The sequence below is a fragment of the Sardina pilchardus genome, chromosome 8 (assembly GCF_963854185.1).
Source record: "Sardina pilchardus chromosome 8, fSarPil1.1, whole genome shotgun sequence".
Lineage (NCBI taxonomy): Eukaryota > Metazoa > Chordata > Actinopteri > Clupeiformes > Clupeidae > Sardina > Sardina pilchardus.
The window spans coordinates 12724095-12746594 of NC_085001.1; the positions used below are offsets into that span (position 1 = coordinate 12724095).

Consider the following 22500-nt stretch of genomic DNA (forward strand, 5'->3'; position numbering starts at 1 on the left):
GCAGACAAATCGAAACGCTTTGTCGAGCCATTAGAGTCTCCGGGCGGCCTTTTTAAAGACTCGTCTCGTAGATGCACGTTCTATTTAAGTCACAGATATCAGATTTTCTTCTTTATTTCTCTCTTTCTCTCTCTCTGTCTGTCTTTCGTTTGACTCTCTCTCTCGTTCTCTCTGTCTTTTTCTCCCGCCATATTAAGACAACAACAGGATTATGAAGGGAGTGTTTGCTGACTTCTGTAAAATCTCGGGGTGAGCGCAGACAGGCTCATTAAGGCCGAGTGGTAGCGTCGGCGCCGATGTTTGTTGACGCATCAGAAATCGTCTTCCCCCCCCCCGCTGTCTCTCATGGAAGCCTCTTCTTCTTCAGCACCACGCAGCTGCGTGCGTGTGTGTGTGTGTGTGTGCGCGTGCGCTCGGCAGGGTCTCTCTCCCCGCCCCCCCCCCCCTTCAACCTCCCAGTCCATCAAAAGGCAGTTTCTCATCGTCAGTGTAGCGGCGGCTCGACGGGCGGGAATCAAACCATATGGGCGGCGCCATTACTACACCCTCTTGCTCAAGATGCCTTCTTTTTGTCCTCCATCATTCTTCCATGAGGGCTGCCATGTTAGTGGGGAGATAGACAGTGATGGACGAGACATCTGGTAGGTGGGGTTGGATGGGGGTGTGTGAGGATGAGGGAGGGGTGTGTGTGTGTGTGTGTGTGGGGGGGGGGTGGGGGGGGGTGCCATGCTCGTAGAAGTATGATGAAGAGGACCTCCCCTGGATCCTCACTCGCGCATAAATCGGCGCCACTTTCATTAAACGGGCGCTGGCCAGATCGCCTCAAGGTAAGAGCGCTTGGCACCGTACCTGGGCGCACGGTGCGCGGTGAGCTGTGCCCCGTCTGGTGCGGGCCGATTTACGGCCCACCGTGGCCTCAGGCGACGCTCTCCTCCCCCCCCCCACCGCCGCCACCTCCTCCCCCTCGCAGCATGCTGTAAGTCACGGCGGCGACAACGTCGTCCTTGCGGCCGGACGCTTGATGGAGTGGCTGCCCGATCTGGCTGCCTGATCTCCGAAGGTCTCGGCTCAGCCCGGTGAGACCTCAGACACCTCCTGCTCCTCCGAGGGGCTTGATTCACGCCTCCATCACCCCCCCCCCCACCTCCCGCACCTCCACTCCGCTCCTCTCCTCCTCTCCTCCACTCCTCCTGACCTTTTGCTTTCTCTCTCTCCTCCCCTTTCCCCCCCTCTCCCTCTCCCTCTCCTCTACCTCTCCACCGTTCCTTGAGATTTCTTCACACACTCTTTTCACTCCTCTTCCTCTCTGCCCTTTCATTTGACCTGTTCTTCCTCACCTTCATCTCCCTCACAGTTCTCCTCTCCTCCTCCTGTTTTCCTATCATCCTCTCCTTCTCTCCCTTCTTTCTCTCCCTCATCTCATCCCTCCATCCTCTCCCCCCCCCCTCACACTTCCTGCCTGGTGTATTTATACTTGCATTAGGGGCCTTTGGAGCCCAGGAGTGCTCGCAGGACGGGATAAGACACACTCACTGCGGTGTCCTGCGGCGTCCTGCAGCGTCCTGTGGTGTCCGGCAGTGTCCTGCGGTGTCCCGTGGCTCTGTGGCTTTGACCGAGTGTGACTGAGTAATGTGTGTGTGTGTGTGTGTGTGTGTGGGGGGGGGGGGTGCGGTTGCTCACACAGGGGACGGATGGCGGCCCAAAGCCCAGCTGCACCCACAGCTGTGGAGGGGCACAGCCTCAGTGTCACGCCACACACACTTGGCTTCTCACAGAGGGATTTTTTTTTTTAGCAGGCACACACTTCAGAGACTGAAGTACACACAAATACACACACACACACACGCACTGGCACACTCAAATACACAAATGTGCACAGATACACACACACATACAGACTTGCTCTCAAATACACCAATGTATACACATACTTACACACACACACACACACATACACACACAAATCCACTAATGCACACAGATACACACACACATGTGCACACACACACACACACACACAAACACACACACACACACACACACACGCAGTCACAAACACGCTGCACACTCCCCACTAATGAACATGTCCTCCTCTTCCCCAGTGTTGAGCACTAAAGGTTAGAGCGCACTCCGCCTCCTGGAGCCTATTTACATCACCTGTGTGTCTGTTGTTCTTAAATAGATGTGTGCGCATTTGAAGATAATTGGGACCTGGATGTAGTGACTTTCCTCTAATGAGAGAAGCACACACACACACACACAAACACACACACACACTCACACACACACACTCTCTCTTTGCCAACTCGTTCACACCTTGCACTTGATTTATCGTTGCCGCAATTACACCGCGCCACACTCTCTCCCCTATATTTCATTTAATTATGCAGAGGATGCACAGAGAGGTGAGATATAGGTCATCCTCAGGTACAGTAGCCGCATCTCTGACGTACAGAGTGGTGTTTTTTGCACGCCTTTGCTTACCTGCGTCGTCTGGAGGAGCCACCTCTAAACCCCTCCAGTCAGGTTCTGAGTCCTGAGGAGGCCCTAATACACTTCATTAGATTTTATCCCTCGTTAGAGGGTCCTGTACATCATTTGGGGTTTATAGATTTTCTTTCCCTCGAACCCCCTCCGCCCCCGTCCTTGTATCTCCCGCCGAAGTTTTCATCCTTTCTGCAACCTCGCTGAGGAATGAATTGTTTTAAGAGAACATAAAAAGTAATGCTTGCAAAAAGCTGCAAACACCATCCCCAGAACGGGGCAGGGAATTGATTTTATGTAACAATGCCTTAAATTATGAAGCAGCGGTATTAAGTCGGAGAGACGCTGTCTTTTTTTCTCCCTCCTTCTTCAGCTGTGGAGGGAGACGGCCTGCGTTTAGTTAGAGAAGCGTGTTTGATGGCAGAGAGAGGAGGGAAAGAAGAGGAAGATAATTGCTATACCTTTTAGACTTCAGACATTCCGTGCGATACCCTTACGTGTCCTAAGCCTCACTACACACACATGCACACACACACACACGCACACACACACACACACACATACCTCCACCCCCTCGCTATTTCATTTTTCTAAAAAAGAGAGAACATCAGGACATTCCCCTGCTTGCTCTCTCTGGCAAGACGAGGCGTGACGAGCAGCTCAGAGAGGAGCGAGGGAGAGCGAGAGAGACAGGAGAAAGAAGAAAAAAAAGCGACAGAAAGAGGAAAGAAAGAGAGAAGAGGAAAACAGGGCTGAGGAAGTTTCTCCTCGTATCAGGTCTATTGCCAAGGTCATTGGCACCTTCTAATAACTGGCTGGTTTAATAAACTCCCTGAGTGTGTTGTCAGGGTGATGAATGGCAGAGTCAGCTGTGGCAGCATGAGAGGAAGCCTGGGAGGGAGAGGAGGAGGAGGAGGAGGAGGAGGAGGAGGAGGAGGAGGGGAGGAAGGTGCTGGACTGGGCCCATCAATACACACACACACACACACACACACAGAGATGCACACATACACGCACATGCACACTCATTCATACACACACACATGCACACACACAGACACACATGCACACAAGGACATACACACACACACAGGTATAGGCTCATATGTAAACAGGAGCAGTTTGCATACTCAAAGGACTCACAAAAAACAAACAGATGTTCAGGCATGACATGCAAGTGCACACACAGACACACACACACACACACCCATGCACACACACACCCACGCACACACACACACACACACACACACACACACACACACACACACACACACTCATACAAACACACAAACACACACACACTTCTGCACACTCACTCACGCATGTGGATCCAAGCAAGCAAACAAACAAACAGATGTGAGTCACAGCACACATGCTGTGTTGCACACAAATGCACTGCGAGGAAGACACACAACACAAGCAACTCCCCAAATAAACTGAGGCTCTCAGGACCCAGCAGCACACTGATGCCTCTCCATGGGACCTGTTGCTGCTGGTCACATCTTAGTCCTTTGACATGTTATTCATAAGGGTTTGCAGAAACACACACACACACACGCGCGCGCACACATGCACGCACGCACGCACGCACGCACGCACGCACACACACACACACACACACACACACACACACATACACACGGTCACATCTTAAGCCAAGTCAAGTCCAGTTTATTTACAGTATATAGCACATTTCATTTGCATTTCATACACAGAGGTCATTCAATGTGCTTTACATAAACACTAGCCAAACAGTAGCAGATAAAAGCATAGGTGGGCAAAGAGTAATAATAATAATAATTATAATAATAATAAAGATCATGATAACACATAAAAAAGTCCTTTGACAGGGTGTTATTCATAAGGGTTTGCAGAAACACACACACACACACACACACACACACACACACACACACACATACACTGTACATGCAGGGGGGGCACATTTTCCTATTCATTGTCTCATTTCCTTTCTCTGAACCTCCCATAATGAAACTAATAACTCTCCACCGACTGGTGCTGATTACCTCGTCATGGCCAGATAACATGGCGCTCATTAATTGTCTTAATTGATCTAAACTCATTCTCCACATTATTTGACAGTTGTTTAAACATGTGCTGCTGACAGTGTGCACATCCATCTAATAACACCATATTTTCTTCTCCCCACTTCACCCTGTCCCTTCCACAGGGCCCTGTATGGGGAAGGAATCACTTTCGTCGTGCTGAAGCCTAGCAACCTGGCCTCCTGGGAGATCAAACAGGAAGTGGTGCCAGGAAGCTCGTCCGTGTCCATGTTCTGCCAGCGCAAGGCCAGCTCGCTGGGACAGAGGTGAGTGGACGATGGTGACTCATGAGTGCCCCGGCGCGAGAGAGCGATGGCGCCTCTCAGCCTCTCTCTCTCTCTCTCTCTCTCTCTCTCTCTCTCTCTCTCTCTCGCTCATCTGACTCATTGTCTCCGGTCGGGTCTTCGGGAAGCTGTCTGCTTTCGTGCTGAGTCCAGCAAGAAGTTTAGCAAGCTTAGCGTGAGTCGAGTTCGACTTTGGCGCCGCACGCTGAAGAAGCATTGTGAAAATGTTTTTCCTCCCCCCCTTAGCAACGATTCTGTCACATCATGCCGCGCCGATTTTGATTGGTCTTTTTTTATTATTATGATCATTTCATTTCGGTCGGCTGTAACAGCGTCGTAGAACTCTTTTTAACACACTCTTAACAACTTCGGCGCGAACAGCTTGCTAATTGAGTTGAGTCTGAGAGCAAGTTATTTCGCTAAGAAGCCCAGCGCCATATTTCATTTCCATGTGGGGAGCGGAAGCTTGAGAGGGGGGGGGGGAGTAAAAAGGCATGGAGTGGCCCCCCACTGGGCCTTTCCCCAAGTAAGCAGATGTTCATCATCATAGACATCAACTCAGACTAATTAAACACGTCCAAACAGCCCCGCGTCACTCCGCTGCTGGAGCAGCATTTGTTGGGAGGTCACGCAGGATCGCTGTTTGGCATTTTTGCAGCTGGGCAATAATCTACCTCGTTCGTTTAATCGCCTCGGTTTAGTTTTATTTTGATAGCGCCGTAACTTATCGATATGTCTCCATGTGGCCTTAGAGAGAAAGGCCAGCTTTTGAAATTTGTCATCGCGCCGCTCCGGTTCAAATTTTCTGACATCTGTGGCCGGTGGGTGGTGTAGTGGCGAAGGAAACATTGTGGGTTCAGTCCCCCCCGACTGCCAGCGTCGTGCCCCCTGAGCGAAGCTCTTAGCCCCGAGTGGCATCGAGAGGGCTGTCCCCTGTCATCGGCCTCTGGTAGTTGACTTGGGGGGGGGGGGGGGGGGAAAGCGGCAGCTAAATGCATAAATAAAGAATGCGAATGCAAATGTTGTGACTCGCTCTGCGCTCCCTGGTTCACCTGAGCCGTGGCGCGGTGCCCGCAGTGCCAGGGTTGACTGGTAGACGGGCAGTGCCCACTGAGCTTAAAGCTGCTAATGAAGTGTTTTGCCCTCTGGGCTGGAAGCGGTTTCTCGGCGACAGCATCTGCTGAATGCAAGAGAGGGGGGTTTGCGCTCGACATGGCCGGGGTGCTTGATCAGCACGCTCAGGCTCAGGATTGAGCAAAGGCCACTGCCACACGCCTCTGGACCTGGGGCGGGTGTGTGTGAGGGGTGGGGGCAAGAACTGTCTGGGACCATCCTTGCGATGTGTGGATTGCCCCTCCAGCGCAATGTATGTGTTTATGTGTGTATGTGTGTGTGTGTGTGTGTGTATTTGTGTGTACTGTATGTGGGTGTAACTCTGTGTGGGTGTGTGTGTGTGTGTGTGTTTGTGCGCTCCTACTGGCCTCATTCCGCACAAATTGGCTTCGCCTCAGCAGTGGCACTACTTCCCCCTCTCCCTCTCTCTCTCTTCCCTCTCTCTTTCTCTCCGTTTTTCGTCTCTCCTTCTCTCTTTCTCTCCATCTCACCTCTCTCTCCCTCTTTCTCTCCATCTCTCTTCTCTTTCCTGCTCCCTTCTCTCTCCCTCTCTCTTTCTCTCCATCCCTCTCTTCTCTCTCTCCCTCTCTCCTGCTTGTTGTGAGAGTACCAGAGCGCTGTTGCCCCCGAGGCTGGCGAGGGGCTCTGGTCTCTGGGGACTCCAAGCCCTGCTCCGGGTGGGAGGGGCTGAACAGTGTGTGTGTGTGTGTGTGTGTGTGTGTGTGTGTGCTTGTGTGTGCGTCTGAGTGAGTGTGTGTGTGTGTGTGTGTGTGTGTGTGTGTGTGTGTGTGTGTGTGCGCGTCTGCTGTGTGTGTGTGTGTGTGTGTGTGTGTGTGTGTGTGTGTGTGTGTGTGTGTGTGTGTGTGTGTGTGTGTGTGTGTGTGTGTGTGTGTGTGTGTGTGTGTGTGTGTGTGTGTGTGCGTGCGTGTGCGTGTGTGTGAGGGCGGTGATGTGGGGTAGGTGAAATGCTGGGCCCCCTGGGGACTTCTAATAGACGGGCTGGGGTTGAAGGGTGCCTTGGATTTATGGGCGCCCGTCCTGATGGCTGAAGTCTATAGAAATCCCCCAATGACAAGCTGCGCTGGAAATTTATGACCCTGGTGTCACACTAAATCTGTCATATTGCCTGGTAATTGCTCCTTTCTCGTACTTGGTTTTTATGTGGTGCGGGGAAATTGGTTCCTCGTACTTAAATGCTTTCCCCCCCACCAAATTTGGTTGTTGCAGAGGGCCGTGGGGCTGTCAGGCATAATAACTGGGAGCTGGAGAAAAATAGAAGCTTTATTTGTTTATTTTGGTAATCTGTTAGACGGGCGCGTGCACCATTGCCATCTATTGGCTGAAGAGGCAGTCAGAAATCTTGAGTCTGCCGTGAACTTATTCTCTCTGGCTTTGTGAATCACAATTTGGAGACGGATCAGTTACAAAAGATGAAATTCAGCTGCACAGCCAATTCCGTTCGACTGTATTCATTTATACGATTCCATTAGTATTGTCCTAAGACAATGTGAAGGCTGAAATCCCCGAGGGCTTCCTCGTATGACAGCGGCGAGGAGAATAAAAGTCCCTTTTGACAGGAGCAGGACTTGTGTGGAACCTGACCCACAAAAGGAGGACCCACCTGCAGGAGAGCAGCGCAGGAGAGCTGGGGCCTGATGAGGGGACCACGGGGAGGGGAGAAAGAGATATATATATATATATATATATATATATATGTGTATATATATATATATATATATATATATATATAGAGAGAGAGAGAGAGAGAGAGAGAGAGAGAGAGAGAGAGAGAGAGAGAGAGAGAGAGAGAGAGAGAGAGAGAGAGAGAGAGAGAGAGAGGAAGGGAGAAGCAGCAGAGATAGAGGGAAGAAAAGGGAGAGAGAGAGGGAGGAAGGGAGAGAGGGAGGAAGAGAGAAACAGCAGATAGAGGGAGGAAGAGAGAGATAGAGAGGAAGAGAGAAACAGCAAAGAGAAAGAGAGGGATGAAGAGAGGGAGGGAGGGAGAGAAAGAGAGGGAGGGAGTGAGGGAGAGAAGGAGGAATAGGAAAGCAGCAAAGGGGTAAAATAGACCAGTTTCATAATACAATAGCAAGTGCAGACAGGTATAAACGACTGCAATAGATTAGGTACATAAAATTTGTAAACAGCGCATAAAACCACAACAACACTTAACACATCAATTGGAAAGTTGTTACAATATGACTGCATACAAAGTCTGCCAAATGTGTATGTAAATTATGAATATGACTGAGTAAATGTAGTCTTATTTAGCACCAGCACCTGTTTATGGTGCTCAGTAAAGCAGCGCGAGGTGGTAGTAGAGGGGTGGAGGCTAGCCAACCAGAGGCAGGATGTACTGTAGCCCACAGCAGCAGTGGAGGGACTCGGAACCCGGGAGTGTGCGTCTCTACAGGGTGGCTTCAGAATGGCGTCAGTGCAACTCAGATGTCTTCTTTAGTATTTATTTAGATGGTGCAAAACATCACTGACTAACATTTTGATGTACAAACACCTTCATCAGAGTCCTCATCTGAGTTGCACCGGCGTCCCTCTTCCTCTTGTACGTTATCTGTCCTGGCCTGGTTGCACCAGATTGTCGCTGCAGAACGGCAGAAGCGTGGAAAAGGTTCCTTTGTCTGGCTTCAGAATGGCCTCAGTGGTGAGGCAGATGAGACAGGCCCACAGAACCGCGCTGGAGTGGATTGTGTGCATATATTAGGGCAGTCACCGGCCAACCTGTTGTGGTCAGAGCGAGGGTGATGAGATGCAGTGGATAGTCATGGCAGTGTGGCTAAGAGAGTGACTGTCTACTGGTGTCAGAGAGGAGGAGTCGTCGGTGGAGAGGAAGAACAGAGAAGGGTTCGCTCGGTGCGACACGTGGCAGAGGGGACCTGGTGGACAGACACACAGATAGAGGAATTACACAAACACTGTGCATGGGGACCAGGCAACATCATTATCGTGACAGGCCAGAACTAGCTCTGCCCAGCTACATCAGCCGAGGAAGATCTGCCACTCGCACCAGAGACTCTGCACTGAGGGCCTAATCATAGAGAATCATAACACAACATATGACAAATCTAAGTAAGGACTAGGTCTTACTGTAGAAGTACAGTAGGTTTTAGATCTGGACCCGATATACACTGAACAGAAGTGGCGAGACTTGTAGAATGTCTACACTTATTGAACTAAAAGAAGGCTTTATGGGAATGCTGAGGATGTTTAGAACGAGGACATTTAAATCCTGTTTACTGTAATCAAAGATACAGGGGAGACACAATACTGTAGACATGATACATTCATAGTTTGAGTTTGTATCTACGCAGTAGCTTTTCATAACAGATCTCAATGATCAATACATCTACATAGATTATCATTGTGGTGGGAATAGCAGAAACAGACAGATTGTTCTTTCTAAATCGTTCTACATCCTTTCTACAGCACAATGTTAATTGTGTTCATCTACACTGAAGGAATCCCACTGGGTGATCTGATTCACTGTCGGTGAATCAAAGCAGAGATAGCAGCAGACTGCAGCAGCAGCAGCAGCAACAAGGTCTTAATAATCCTCCAACAATGGTGGAAGATTTCAAAAGAACTGCCATCAAGATCAACAAAACTCACAGACAGCAGAGTCGTTGCTCCGTAAACAATGCACGGCCTTGTCGATAACAGCACTGACGTATGTCTCTATATGTACAGTAATTTCCTGTGTATTAGCCGCATTGTGTATAAGCCACAGGAGATTGTTTTAAGCCAGTCAAAATACCCAAAACCATATTAATACCATATTAACCGATGCCGTGTATTACAGTAACCTCATAGCTGAAGAAATTTGGCCTATAAGCTGCGGCTAATAGTAGGGACATTACGGTAACGTCTCAACACATTCTTGTGTACATACAGCATAGACTTTTGTGAATCATGAAAAGTAGCCATGTGATGCAGGCTCCAGTCTGCGCCGCAGCAGCAGAGAGAGAGAGAGAGAGAGGACTGATCTTTTTGAGTAATGGCCACGAACGTCCCCAGCCGCAATGACACCGAGGCAGGCGGCCCCAGGAAAGGACTAACAGTCGTGCCTATCGATTTCCCGCCACAACGCAAACAAGCCTAAATGGATTCCCTTAGCCTTCCGCGCGGCCCGCTAACAATTGAAATATGTGGATACACAATTAACAATGACTCATGCAATAGGATTGTGGGACAGGGGGGGTGGGGAGATGTACTTGTTCTCGGTGGTGCTGTTAGCGCACACAGCACCAACCAAGTGATGAGATATGGGCCTTTTTTTCGGTTTAAATTATCCCCCTTGCAAAGACACAAACGCCTGTGATGTTTCTCATTTAGTTTCCATAGAGCGCCTCTCGGCTCGCCCCCCTCTCATTGTCTGCCAGTCTTTTGGCCATTCTCTCAAATTCACTGCTTTTTATGTCTCGCTGGCATTGTTGTCGTGCTATTCATGAGCGAACGATAGAATTAGCCCTGTCTTCAGCGCGCTCTATATGCAATTATATCATTATTCAGATGGCAGCTTCCCTGTGTGTGTGTGTGTGTGTGTGTGTGTGTGTGTGTGTGTGTGTGTGTGTGTGTGTGTGTGTGTGTGTGTGTGTGTGTTGTGTGTTGTGTGTTGTGTGTTGTGTGTTGTGTGTTGTGTGTTGTGTGTATACTCATTCTGTAATTGTGCGCATTTGTTTTCTTGCTCAATGCATTCTAGCCACTTAAAAACAGCCAAGCAGGTAGCCATATCAGGCCTATTAGAGGTAATGTGCTCTCTCTCCCTCAGCCGCAGAGACACTCAGCTGTGAATCTGACATCAATTAAATTCAACATATATCTTTTAAAGCAGGCCTACCATTACTGTGCCGACTTTGACTAGAGGGAGTTTACGCTCACTGATTGCCTACCCTGGAAGGATTTTTCAGAAAAGGTTTTCAGAGGTTTTCGCAAAATAATTATTATGGTTGTTATGGTTATGGTATTTAGCAGACCCTTTTGTCCAAAGTGACATACAAATAACCGTAATACAATAGTTAAAATTGAACAATTAAACAATTTAATCGTCGATAGTAGTACAAGGAGAATAAACAAACAATAATAAGCATGCAAACAACACACATACAACAAAAGAAAATGATTAAATGCTGTAATATACAAGCCATAAGGCATCACATTTGGAGACACTCACGTGGGTAATGTTTGGAGACGCTCACATGGGTAAAGACGCTCACGTGGGTAGTGTTTGGAGACACTCACGTGGGTAATGTTTGGAGACGCTCACATGGGTAAAGACGCTCACGTGGGTAGTGTTTGGAGACACTCACATGGGTAATGTCCAGCCAGCCCAGGGCAGAGAGGAGGGAGGGAGGAGAGGGCAGAGAGAGTCTCGGCAGAGAGATGCAGCTCAGCTCTGATCAAATGTACAGGTTGCCCTTTCTCCGAGCTGCCCCAGAGATGCTGACTCTCCCTTCGCTGCCCGCATCCCTCTCCGTGCTCGAACGCCGCGGCCATTTTTTATTTTTAATTTTTTTGTCAGGCGAGCTGAGGCGGGACGGCGGTAGACAGGAAGCGAACGTAGCTAGCGTGCGTGTGGGGGCCCCCTCCAGAGGCGCGCGAGCGAACTGGTGCCGTGCTGGTGTGCAGTGCGCACGCCCCGGCTTCTGCACGCGTGCGGTGGAGATGAGGGATGTGTGCCGGAGCGGGGTTAATGGAACGGGCTCGATAAAACACCTCCCCGACGACAGGCCCTCCCCCCCGCCGCCCTTTATCGCCGCGGCAGCGGGGGGATGGATGGTGGATTGTGGGTAGTGGGCGAGACGTCGCGCGAGAGTAATGGGTGTCACGCCGGGCCTATTTATCCAAACACGGACACACTTAACATGATAAAGGAACGGGGCCCGGACGAGGGAGAGGCTTCGGGTCCTCAGCTGCCGCCGCCGCTGCTCTTGATGAGGAGGCCACGCATGCAAGAAACCGCTACGGTGGTCCACAAAGGACAAAAAAACCCAGCGATCTCGCTGCAAGACGAATGCGTGTATACGGACCGCGGAAGTGTGATTATTTTTAACGTGCCTTTATGCGGCGAGGTGGTGGAAGGAAAAGAGGAGTTTTTTGGGTGAGAAACGACTCAAGCGCCTCAGGTGCATTACCTGAGAAATACATTCGCGGCAGCGGCTGCGGACGTACTCGACACATATCGGCAGCGGTGCCCAGCATGACGTCGAGGCTCGCCGCCGCCGGTACCGCGTCTGTGGCTGTGTTTCTATCTTCCTCTTCCGAATCATTTTTACACTACATTAAGCTTGCACGCGCGTACAGAATGGCCAATATCAATACACATCAGAGATTTCATTTCCTGTTTTCTTCGCTTCTGGAAGTGCCACACACTCCACATCTACGTGTGTGTGTGTGTGTGTGTGTGTGTGTGTGTGTGTGTGTGTGTGTGTGTGTGTGTGTGTGTGTGTGTGTGTGTGTGTGTGTGTGTGTGTGTGTGTGTGTGTGTGTGTGTGTGTGTGGCATGTGGCATGTGGCATATGTGTATCTCTCTGTGTGTGTGTGTGTGTGTGTGTGTGTGTGTGTGTGTGTGTGTGTGTGTGTGTGTTTGTTTGTGTTTTCTTTTTTCAGAGGAAAAAATCCAATGTTTGGTCATAAATGGTTCCAGCCTGTGTGACAGAGAGAGTTTATGAACACTCACACAGAATAGGTCCATTGACTCTGGACAAATTTGGGCACAAGCCTTTCCATAGATTGACTATTAGATTGACTCTTTTTTTTAAACATGCCTCTCCCACCTCGACCCCTCCTCTGACAGCACCGCGTTCAGACGGGCAGAAAGATCGATAATGCAACGTGTTCGGTGTTTATGTCCCGTTGTGGCTGTCCGAAAAGTCACCCTCTCGACCTAGCACCCTGCTGATTGAGTGGTGCAGTCGGTTGTGTGTATTGAGCAGGGAATCTCTCTCTCTGCCTCTCTCTCTCTTTCCCTCTGTCTCTCTATCCCTCAGTCTCTCTGTCTATCTCTCTCTCTCCCCCTCTGTCTCTCTGTCTCTCCATCTCTCTATCTATCTCTCTCTCTCTATCTCTCTCTCTCTCTCTGTCTCTGCTGGTTGACGTCTGGAGTTAAGCTTTTGCTACAGTGGACGGCCTTATCGAGGGGGATGAGTGCGATCAATAGTTTTTGAGATCACTGGCTTACGGTTTTTGTGTCAGTTCTTTGTGCAAAGCTTAGCGTCTTTACATTCCGCTTTTTCTGTTCCTTCACACGCGGAGAGGATGGATTTAGTTTGGCCCGTACTGAACCGGGGGAGTGGTGGTCACTCGAGCGTGCACTTACTGTCAGACACACACTCCAAACTCAACTAACGTGTCAAGACACTAGTGGTGCAGTGTAGAGTAGAGCAGAGCACACACACCTACTGTACACACAACTCAGTGCTAAACACTCACATGCACACACGCACACACACATGCACACACACACACACACACACACACACACACACACACACACAGATATATAGAAAGAGACAATTCCAGCTCTCTCTTCCAGATGCATACGTACACACACACACACACACACACACACACTCACACACACATACTTACACACCTATACACACAGATGTTGATGTATACACACAGCTGTTCTACAACAACTATGAAAACATGTACATGTACTGTACATATATGCCAAAGAGACTCATGCTTGCATATGTTATAAGACAGCATTGACTGTTTTTATATTTGCATGCGCACAGAATCACACACACACACACACACACACACACATACACACACACACACCATCACACGGTCACACCACCTCCGTGTTAGCATGGAGTAATTGAGGTAAATGGAGGGAGATGAGTGCCCTGGGCGTCTCTGTGCTGCTGTGTGCTGTTGTGCAGTGTTGTGTGTGGGGGGGACTGTGAGGTGCATGATCTCAGGAGACTGCGATGGCAAAATGTGACAAAAACTCCCCATAGGTGTTAGGGGCGCAGATGAGGGAGCCTGTCTTCACTGAGCACACTGAGCCCAGGGGTCTGTGCCCTGGTGTGTGTGTGTGCGTGTGTGTGTGTGTGTGTGTGTGTGTGTGTGTGTGTGTGTGTGTGTGTGTGTGTGTGTGTGTGTGTGTGTGTGTGTGTGTGTGTGTGTGTTGTGTGTTGTGTGTTGTGTGTTGTGTGTTGTGTGTTGTGTGTTGGCACGTGGGTGTGTGGGTGTGTGGTCTGTGTGTGTGTGTGTGTGTGTGTGTGTGTGTGTGTTTGTGTATGCACGCAGATGTGTGTTTGTGTTTCAGGCATGGGGTGCAAGGGACTGTGAGCATTGTAAACACAGGTGCACAGCACCCCCCATCCCCTTCCACCTTTGAGTGCACTGACCCCCCCCCCCCCCCCCCCCCCCACACACACACACACACACACACACACACTCCCTCCCCCTGTGATTTCTTCCTCATGAGAGCAGCCTTCTCTATGCCTCCCAGCAGGCCAGAGTGCTGATGCAGAGCTAACTCTGCCTCTGCCTCCCTGAGTTTTGTTTTGTTGTTGTATTTTTTTTCTCAGTTTGTTTGCCGCTGATGAAGACCTAACCAGTCTAAGCATTCACAGCTCTTGTGTCTGTGTGTTTGGGCACACCGCACAAATCTCTACAGTACCGTAAAAGCAACACTAAAGAGGTTTTTTTGTATCTTGAAATAATGTTTCCAAAATCCTTTCAGTGGTTCATCAACTCGAGTCGTAACTCGTACATTATGCATTCACTTTTACCAGATTGGGTAGCGGATCTGTAGCTGGATGGAATGAGACATAAATATCGACTTTTTTCGATATATATACAATACATTATACAGTACTTTCATAAAATCAGGCAACATACTCTACCTTGTCTGTGGACATCGTCATTTGCTGGATAAACAAATAGCGTGCATGCGACAGAGGGAAAGTGCTTTAGTGTTGCTTTTAAAACTTGAGTAGTGTTCTGGAGGAGTTTGGATGTATGGATCAGTGTGTGTTTATGTCTGGGGTTCCCTGCTACTGAGCTCTTATCTAGGACATCCTGACATGCTGTGTTTTCTGTTTGTTCATTACCAGACGATTAGAACCACCTCAAGGAAAAAAAAAAAAACTGTGCTTGTCTTTTAGCCACAGCACACGCTGATAAAGCTGTGTGTGTGTGTGTGTGTGTGTGTGTGTGTGTGTGTGTGTGTGTGTGTGTGTGTGTGTGAGGGAGGGACTCAGAGCAACATAAGCCCTTCGCTTTGAGAGTCCGGCCGTGAACAGATTGCTGCAGACACGTCCAGACACCTCCACCGCGTGCCCTGTAGCAGGGAGAGAGCTGGATGGAACTGGACTACGTTTGCCCAAGCTGTTTGGTGTGTGTGTGTGTATGTGTCTGTGTGAGTGTGTGTGTGTGTGTGTATGTGTCTGTGTGTGTGTGTGTGTGTGTGTGTGTGTGTGTGTGTGTGTGTGTGTGTGTGTGTGTCTGTGTGTCTGTGTGTCTGTGTGTTTGTGTGTGCATGTTTGTGTGTGTTTTGACCAAATTGACGAGCATTTGCTGTGCGTGTTTTGGTGTTTCGTTTTTGGCTCAGCTCTCCCGACTCCAGAACAAGAACATGTTGTGTTTTTCTTGACTGCTCCATCGTTCCACTTTTGGTCTTCTCAGCGCTGATAGAATATCACATTCTCTTCCCCCAACATCTTTGTCTTCATTGCTCAAGCGATTCCAATTAACCCTGCGTGTCAGTGTTTCTCATGTCCCCCCTTCTGGTCCTCCTCTCTCCACCCCACCGCCATCCATGGCAAAGCACACACACACACACACACACACACACACACACACACACACACACACACACACACACACACACACACATCCATGGGCCTGAGGGGGGGTGGTTGTGTGGCTGCCCGTGGCCCGTAAGGCCGCTTCCAAAAGGCTGTGGTCGGAGCGGAGAGTGAGTGAGTGTGGCCGCCCAGTGCTCTGGTCCTCTGGCCATGGGCCATATGGGGACCAGCAAAGCCAGTCGGGCCCAAGCTGTTCAAAGCTCGCTCACATTTACCAACACTGAGCTCTCGCTCTTCTCAATGCCGCACGGATTATCATATGAAAGTGAGTGTTTGAATTGTGTTTGTGTGTCTGGTTGTTTGTTTGTGTGTGTGTGTGTGTGTGTGTGTGTGTGTGTGTGTGTGTGTGTTGCTCTCTCTCTCTCTCTCTCTCTCTCTCTCTCTCTCGCTCTCTCTCTCTCTATCTCTTTCTGTGTGTTTGTGTGTCTGTGCCTGTTTCTCTGTCTGTGTTTGTTTGCTTGTTTGTGTTTGTGTGTGTGTGTGTGTGTGTGTGTGTGTGTGTGTGTGAGAAAGAAAGGGAGAAAGAGTGTGTGTGTGTGGAAGAAGAATTTGTTTGTGCATGAGTGGATAGGGTAGGAGGTCAGATGCATTGGTGAAAACCCTTGGGAATTGACTGTATTCAAAGCACACGCACGCACACACACACACACACACACACTCTCACACACACACACACACACACATACACACACATACACACACACACACACACACACACACACACACACACACACACACACACACACTCACACACTCACACACACACACACACACACACACACACACACATTCATGTGCCTTGTTCTTGATTCGCCTCAGCAGTAAACTTGATCCTACAGCTGTGAAAGCTGTCGAGTGGATATGCGAAATGCCGTGGTGAACTCGGATGTAAAACAGCTCTGAACTGGAAGTGAACTCTCGAGCGCACCACGCACTGTCTCACTAATGAGCCATTTTAGCTTGAACACTCTGCTCTGTGCACTTAAAACAAAAAAAACCCCTAAAAGTCTTTAAAAAAGTGGCTCTTAACCAAAAAAGTTCTTAAATTCTGTGGCCATGATTGAACGTGATTTCATGGTTTATTTTATTTTTTTAACTTTGTGAAGATTGCTTTCGATGGACGCTCTAGTGCATAACATAAGTTGAGTTATCACTGGCGCTTGATTTGCATTTTAATGGCCCGGTTTCCTTGATGTGCTAAGCAGATATGATGACTATACTGTATGATGGCAGTGATAAGGAAGTGGGGTTTGCGAGCTGCTGTCCATGGACTTGTCCCCACACCACAGACAGTAAATGAACATGACAGCGTTTGACCGGTCGGCCCGTCCTCTCAGTCCAGTGCAGAGGCGAACATCCCGGGTCCAGAAAAGTGAAAGTCCTGCCATGTATTCTTTCTACCTGTGCACTTAACACAGGCGATATCACTAATAATCTGATCTACTTGGCTGCTAACTAGGATGAGCTGGTATAGGTACACTACAGTAAATGGTTGGATTAAATACTTGGCAGGACTTTTTACGTTGTAAACCCGGAATGTCCGCCTCTGGTCCAGTGCTGTGTCCAGTGAGCAGAGGAGGAAAAGTCCATCTTCAGATAGAAAAAGTCCTACCACATTTCTGTGCCGACCACTCACTTAAACCAGCCGATTCTGATTAATTAGGTAGGTCCGTTAGGTAGAGCAGCTAATTGATGAGATCACCTGTGTTACAGTAAGTGCACAGACAGAACCAATACATGATTTGACGTTTACTTTCTGAAGCTGGACTTTTCCACCTCTGCGAGACCGTGCGAGTAGCGAGTAGGATTTGGAGCCGCTGTCCGCTGGCTTGTCCCCCATATACAGTAAATGAGCCCGGTGTTTGTACCGACTCCCGGTCCTCTCCTGGGGCTGCCGTGTCTGGGAATGGACAGTGGCCTTTGTGTGTTCCCATTTGTAGCGCTAGGCGCCTGACCCCTGGGGTCACTCTCTGACAGGTACCACTGCCCCCCATACACACACACACACACACACACACACACACACACGCACACACACACGCAACACATACACACACACGGACACACAAACGGACAAACACACACACACACACACACACACACACACACACACACACACACACACACACACACACACACACACACATACACACACACACACACGCGCACACACACGCTCCCTTGCTTTCCAAAATAAACACACTGTTTGTGGTGCTGGAGGTCAGCCCTGGGAACAACAGAGTGGAGCCAAACAAGCTCTAATTGAAACCTTTGGAAAAGTCAAAGAGGATTTTTTCTTTCCCCCTGATCCAACTTGGTTGGTTTGGTTTAAAACTGATGCCTTTATAGAGATGATAGTGTTGCATGTGTTGATACTGTAAGTGAATGGAGAGTAAGGAGAGTAAAGACTCCATTTCAGAATTTTTGTAATCTTCTAAGAAATGTAATTGAATTATACAGTACAAAGAAAGGGTTCTATACTGTACATTACAGCAGTGGAGGATGCAGTTGCTCTCAGTCCTATGGCAGCTATGTATATCTCAAGGGCTATAGTCCCCAGAGCAACAGGGGCTTAAGTGCCTTGCTCAAGGGTACAACGGTGGAGGCCAGGAATTGAAAACACAGCTTTTCAGGCTGCCTAATGCTGGCCCAGCGACCTTCTATGAGAATCTCTTAAAAAAAAAAAGTGGGATATTGCTTTTATTGGAAACCTTTAAAGCGTAAGTTTGGCGGAAAATGAAAATAAAGCTATTTTCTGAATGAAAATCAACTAAGCCGTGGAGGAAGTAATTTTCGCTCATCACGCAGTACAGAGCTAGCACTGGCAGGACCTACAGCCCAAAATCGCAAACAGTGGGTCAGCATTGGGCTTTCAGCCATGCGCTTTCAAAATCGCATTTTTAAACCACTATCATTGCTCAAAACAGCGGCAAACCTCGTCAGCAGCTTGCTCTAGGTGTCTACACATAAAACGAAGCACCAATCAGTCTGTAAACTTTGGAATAGTCTGTATACACGTGGAATCAATTCGAGACCGCAACACCGTCTGAATCACAGAAATGCCTCGCGAGATCTCACACGAGAGCTCGTGGACTTTCCTTCGTGAGGAACTGGAAGAGGTTAGTGTTCATAACAGTCTTCTTTTATAAACGTCGGGTTCGTGAGCCAAGTTGTTGGTGATTCGTTTTATGTGTAGACACCTAGAGCAAGCTTCTGACGAGGTTTGCCGCTGTTTTGAGCAATGTTAGTGGTTTAAAAATGCGATTTTGACTACCCGTAGGAATAGCTCCCGTGCTTCCGTGTGAGATCTCGCGAGACATTTCTGTGATTCAGACGGTGTTGCGGTCTCGAATTGATTCCACGTGTATACAGACTATTCCAAAGTTTACAGGCTGATTGGTGTTTTGTTTTATGTGTAGACACCTAGAGCAAGCTGCTGACGAGGTTTGCCGCTGTTTTGAGCAATGTTAGTGGTTTAAAAATGCGATTTTGAAAGCGCATGGCTGAAAGCCCAATGCTGACCCACTGTTTGCGATTTTGGGCTGTAGGTCCTGCCAGTGCTAGCTCTGTACTGCGTGATGAGCGAAAATTACTTCCTCCACGGCTTAGTTGATGTATTTTCATTCAGAAAATAGCTTTATTTTCATTTTCCGCCAAACTTACGCTTTAACCTTGTTACTTCACTCGACGGGATATGACAATATTTACTTTAGTCATAACATCAAAATACACGCATTTATGGTCCGTGGAGGTTCATGGAGAGGTTAGAAGCAGATGATATGTGACATGCTTAATGCGATTCTATCTACCTGTGGAGTTCAGGGGCAGTTTTCATGGGTCTTTGTGTCTTGAGCCATCATGGGTCTTGGGCTCCTGGGCTCTTGAGCCTTTAAAGACTTCCCAGACTGTGGAGGAGAAACGCCAGGAAGAACAAATGAATTAACATTCAAATCTCCTTGCCTGGATCCCTGAGGTATCCGGACTTACCTGTATATATATATATATTGTGTGTGTGTGTGTGTGTGTGTGTGTGTGTGTGTGTGTGTGTGTGTGTGTGTGTGCCAGTTCAAGGCAAGCAGACACAGAGAGTGGCCCAGTGAGTGTATTTTTCTGGAGCAGGCTTTAAATAGTTTTATATGGGCTCTGGATGATGCTCCTCTCCAGTGCCTCCATAGCCCCCCTCCACCATCAGCTCAACTCGCTCCCTCTCCTCTCTCCCTCTCCCTCTCCTCCCTCTCTTTCCACCCTCTCCTCCTTCTCTCCCTGTCCTCTCCCCTCTCTCCTCTCTCTCCTCTCTCTCTCTCCTCCCTCTCCTCCTTCTCCCCCTGTCCTCTCCCCTCTTTCCTCTCTCTCCTCCCTCTCTCTCCTCCCTCTCCTCCTTCTCCTCCCTGTCCTCTCCCCTCTTTCCTCTCTCCTCTCCTCCCTGTCCTCTCCCCTCTCTCCTCTCTCTCTCTCCTCTCCTCCCTCTCTCTCTCCTCCCTCTCCTCCTTCTCCTCCCTGTCCTCTCCCCTCTCTCCTCTCTCTCCTCTCCTCCCTCTCTCTTCTCCCTCTGCTCCTTCTCCTCTCTCTCCTCCCTGTCCTCTCCCCTCTCCTCTCTCTCTCCTCCTCTCTCTCTCCTCTGGCTGTGCTGCCCCTGGGCCTCCTCCAGCATGGGGAGGAGGCGGATAATTAACTTGGCCTCGGCACACACCTTCCCACAGAAGCGGCCCATGGGAGAGGGGCTTTGCGCTTCAGCGGTGCTCCATTGTTGGCGCCAAAGACTTCTGTGTACTACATCTTGCTCCTGGTGGACGTCAGAGCCTCAGATTTACCCCGCCTTGCACACGCACACACACACACACACACACACACAAACACACACACACACACACACGCACACACACACACACACACACACACACTCTGTCGTCTTGCACTTTAGTGGAGGAGAGATGTCCGTGTGCCTACTCTAATTATGCTTTTCATCATGGAAATGAAACATAACCTTGTCCATGGCGGCAAACTCAACCAGGTCTCCCATGACTTCTCGCTGTGGCGAGGGAACCGCGGCTCCTTTTTAATGAAAAAGGGATATTATTCATTGAATTCCAGTCATTCATCCATTGCAGCGAGGCAGTAGTTTTTTGTTACATGGGAAGTTTTTCTGATGGCGAGCCAAGTGCTGTAGCACAAAGAGAAGAAAAAGAAACCGCCATCAATACTACTTAGTGAGTTTTGGAAAAAAAAAAACATAAATATAGTACTTAACGCACAGTGCTATGCGTTTAAACACATATTCTCATCTTCAAGCATTGAAGCTATTGCTTTTTAATACTTCAATGCGAGACCTGTCAGTGGCTTTATGAGAAAGCAATAGCTATCTTGTGATCTGCATTTATCTGTGGATGAGTGCCATCATTAGTTTATTGTCATACTCACAGGGGAGAAACACTCACAACAGCGAGACAGACAGCCAATGTGCCCACCACACTCCTGTGCTCCCGCATGTATTAAATTCCATCTCCGAAACAGAACCACGAGGGTTGCGACGTTGCGTGAAACAGCCCCCTATACTGTGGAACTGTGTCTAATTTACATTTTCAGCCTTTTTCATCATCTTAAATGACAGTCCTATTAATTAGTTGACTTTTTCCTCCCTCCCTGACTGTCTCATCGGCGAGAGGCATCCCTTTGTTGTCTGGAGATGTTGAAGGTTAGGGATAATTCAGATGGATTGGACCCGGCACGCCGTTGTTGTTCTCTCCTCCTCGATTCTATTTCCAGAATTTTCCCGTGCTGGATCCCAGTGCCCCCGTCCCCCGTCCCCCGTCCCCCCGAGTTCTCCGTTCTAATTAGTCTTCCTCACGGTCGGATCCTCCCCGAGTTGACAGACGTGACGACACCGGGACATCTTTGATTCCTCGGGTGGCGTGGCGGGCAGGCACGTTCCGAAATGTGATATTGGCAGAGTTATCCGCTCGGAGTTAGGAGAAGTGAGGAGGGCACACCTGGAGGTGGTCTGCCTGCGAGGGAATTCTCCTCAACAGAACATCAAAACATCGACGGACGAGAGAGGAGAATGTACTGTATGAGAAGACTGTCAATGAGAACAGATAGACATTATTATTACACTTGGCTGATACTGTTGATACACTCTGAAGCAGTTGTTTATTGTGTACATACTCATGAATTGTTTGTGACAGTTGATGAAACCCGAGACCTTTAACATCACACCATGTTCAGCTGTAGACTGTAAATCTTAGTGTAGCATCTGAATTTGAGCTACATACAGTACAAGCAATATGACCTTGCCTTGCATTGCCTTCGAAAAACAAAACCCTATTGAGCACCTTCACACACACACACACACACACACACACACACACACACACACACACACACCGGCATCAGTCAGTCACGATTACAGAGTCCATGTCTCAGTTGCTCTCACTCCAAGGCCCTATTATTAACTCTGCTGATTAACTGTGCTCCGGGCTCCCATTAGCTTGTACATGCAAAGGCCAATTTCCCCCCCACGCCGGCCTCTCAATCACGCCGACGCGCGTCACTGTCCCCGACTCTTCGTCACCGGCCACTTCGGCACGGGACTAATTACCAAGCAGGTGTGTCTCTTGATATTTTACCTGAGGAGAGGCTGGGCCCGGGCGTCCCGGCTGGCGAGCGTTTGTTTGGGCTCCTGACTGTTACAAAGAGAGCCGCTCGAGCCTCAGA

At 49.0% G+C, this 22500-nt stretch overlaps 1 protein-coding gene across 1 annotated transcript in view; it reads left to right on the top strand.

The window, feature by feature from the left end:
* Positions 1-22500, top strand: part of si:dkey-215k6.1 (transmembrane protein 132C) — a 92883-nt gene that overhangs the window by 5290 nt on the left and 65093 nt on the right. The window contains exon 2 of the mRNA XM_062543867.1: positions 4679-4819. Coding sequence (XP_062399851.1) covers positions 4679-4819 — 141 coding nt within the window. The remainder of the gene's footprint in view (positions 1-4678; positions 4820-22500) is intronic.